Source organism: Carlito syrichta, unplaced genomic scaffold (assembly GCF_000164805.1).
Source record: "Carlito syrichta isolate Samal-C Ts95f unplaced genomic scaffold, Tarsius_syrichta-2.0.1 Scaffold305703, whole genome shotgun sequence".
NCBI classification, from domain to species: domain Eukaryota; kingdom Metazoa; phylum Chordata; class Mammalia; order Primates; family Tarsiidae; genus Carlito; species Carlito syrichta.
In genome coordinates this window covers 193,593-196,250 of record NW_007249799.1, presented here as the reverse complement: position 1 = coordinate 196,250, position 2,658 = coordinate 193,593, and the positions used below count along the sequence as shown (strand labels likewise).

General features: G+C 47.3%; 1 protein-coding gene across 1 annotated transcript; it reads left to right on the top strand.

The window, feature by feature from the left end:
• The first annotated feature begins 238 nt into the window (after nucleotides 1-238).
• On the top strand, nucleotides 239-1,895 carry LOC103264725 (heterogeneous nuclear ribonucleoprotein C-like). Its single transcript, XM_008062436.2, is given in 5 exon segments — nucleotides 239-411; nucleotides 709-932; nucleotides 934-965; nucleotides 1,005-1,260; nucleotides 1,557-1,895. Coding segments are annotated over 5 exon segments (888 nt in total). The 5' UTR covers nucleotides 239-350; the 3' UTR covers nucleotides 1,872-1,895.
• The last annotated feature ends 763 nt before the right edge of the window (nucleotides 1,896-2,658 follow it).

Genomic DNA, 2,658 nt, shown 5'->3' with positions numbered 1-2,658 from the left:
CTTGGGGACTTGGGCAGGAGGCAAAGATAATGGAGCCTGATGGTGTTTCTTTTTCCCAGGCATGTTCTCAACTTTGGCAAAATAAACCTCTAAATGGATTGAAATCTATCTCAGGGTCATTTTGTGAAGAGATGACTGAGCGGTTGGTTGGTGCTGCATTGCCAGTCTCCAGCAGCAGTCGGCTTCTTCACGAAGAACCCAGGAGTAGGAGACTCAAAATCTTCTCTCCCTTTCCCCTCCTGGTTACAAAACACTTGAATATGTAAGTTAGTGGAACTTTGCTTGAGTGAGATTTTTTTGATCTTCAGCTACATTTTTCGGCTTCGTGAGGAACCTTATCATCAAACACAATGGCTAGCAATGTTACCAACAAGACACATCCTCGCTCCATGAACTCCCGTGTATTCATCGAGAATCTTTTTTTTTTTTTTTTTTTGAGTCGGAGTCTCACTCTGTCACCCAGACTGGAGTGCAGTGGCACGCTCCCAGCCACCGCAGCCTTGACCTGCTGGGCTCCGCCTCGGCCTTCCAAGTAGCTGGAACTACAGGCACGCACTACCACGCCTGGCTGATTTTTGATTTATTGTAGAGATGAGGTCTCGCCAAGTTGCCCGGTGCAGGTCTCGAACCTGCGGGCTCAGGCAATCCACTCACCTCGGCCTCCCAAAGCGCAGTATTACAGGCTGAGCCACTGAGCCCAGTCCATCAGGAATCTTAACACTCTTGTGGTCAAGAAGTCTGATGTGGAGGCAATTTTTTCGAAGTGTGGCAAAATTGTGAGTTGCTCTATTCATAAGAGCTTTGCTTTCATTCAATATGTTAATGAGAGACATGCCCAGGCTGCTGTAGCAGGAGAGGATGGCAGAATGATTGCTGGCCAGGTTTTAGATACTAATCTGGCTCCAGAGCCGAAAGTGAACCAAGGAAAAGCAGGGTGTGAAACAATCTGCAGCGGAAACGTACGGGTCAGTACCAGAACACCCTTCTCTGTCCTCTCTACTCAGCTCCTCTTTTGACTTGGACTACAACTTTCAGCGGGATTATTATGACAGGATGTACGGTTACCCAGCACGAGTTCCTCCTCCTCCTATTGCTCGGGCTGTAGTGCCCTCAAAACGCCAGTGTGTATCAGGAAACACCTCACGAAGGGGCAAAAGTGGCTTCAATTCTAAGAGTGGTCAGCGAGGATCTTCTTCCAAGTCTGGAAAGTTGAAAGGTAATGACTTTCAGGCCATTAAGAAGGAATTGTCGCCGGGCTCGGTGGCTCAGCCTGTAATCCCGCGCCTTTGGGAGGCTGAGGTGAGTGGATTGCCTGAGCCCGCGGGTTCGAGACCCGCCTGGGCAGCGAGACCTCATCTCTACAATAAATCAAAAAATCAGCCGGGCGTGGTAGCGCATGCCTGTAATTCCGGCTCCTCGGAAGGCTGAGGCGGAAGGATCACCGGAGCCCAGCAGGTCGAGGCTGCGGTGGCGGGGAGCGGCCACTGCACTCCAGTCTGGGCGACTGAGTGAGACTCCAACTCAAAAAAATAAAAATTAAAAAAAAAAAAAAGAAGGAATTGTCTCAGATAAAACAAAAAGTGGATTCTCTACTGGAAAAAATTGAAAAGGAACAGAGCAAACAAGCAGTAGAGATGAAGAAGAAGACAGAAGAGGAGCAAACTACCACCTCTGTGAAGAAAGATGAGACTAACGTGAGGATGGAGTCTGAGGGGGATGCAGATGACTTTGCTGAGGAGGGGGACCTACTGGATGATGATGATAATGAAGATCGGGGAGATGACCAGCTGGAGTTGATCAAGGATGATGAAAAAGAGGCTGAGAAAGAAGAGGAAGACAGAGATAGCGCCAATGGCGAGGATGACTCTTAAGCACATAGTGGGGTTTAGAGATCGTATCCCATTATTTCTTTTTTTTTTTTTCTTTTTTGAGTTGGAGCCTCACTCTGTCACCCAGACTGGAGTGCAGTGGCCGCTCCCGGCCACCGCAGCCTCGACCTGCTGGGCTCCGGTGATCCTTCTGCCTCAGCCTTCCAAGTAGCTGGAACTACAGGCACACACTACCACACCCGGCTAATTTTTTTATTTATTCTAGCAGTGAGGTCTCACCAAGTTGCCCAGGCAGGTCTCGAACCTGCGGGCTCAGGCAGTCCACTCACCTCAGCCTTCCAAAGCGCGGGATTACAGGCTGAGCCACCAAGCCCGGCTTCCCATTATTTCTTTACCTAAGCACCTGTCTAAGATCAAAATTTTCACCAGATCCTCTCCCCTAGTATCTTCAGCACATGCTCACTGTTCTCCCCATCCTTGTCCTTCCTATGTTCATTAATTCATATTGCCCTGCGCCTAGTCCCATTTTCACTTCCTTTGAATGCTCCTAGTAGTTTTGTTAAGTCTTACCCCGTAATTTTTTCTTTTAATTTTGATACCTCTTTATGACTTAACAATAAAAAGGATGTATGATTTTTTTTTTTTTAAAGAAGAAAGAAATCTATCTCAATCACTTTTTGGTTTACAGAGAGGTTATTTTTTCCATAGGGTTTCATAAAAAGAGTAGCGTTTCAGCAGCGTATTAAAGGATGATGGTAATGGCATAAAGGAGGAAACATTAATAATGAAGAAAAGAAACATTAGGACAGGCACGGTGGCTCAAGCCTGT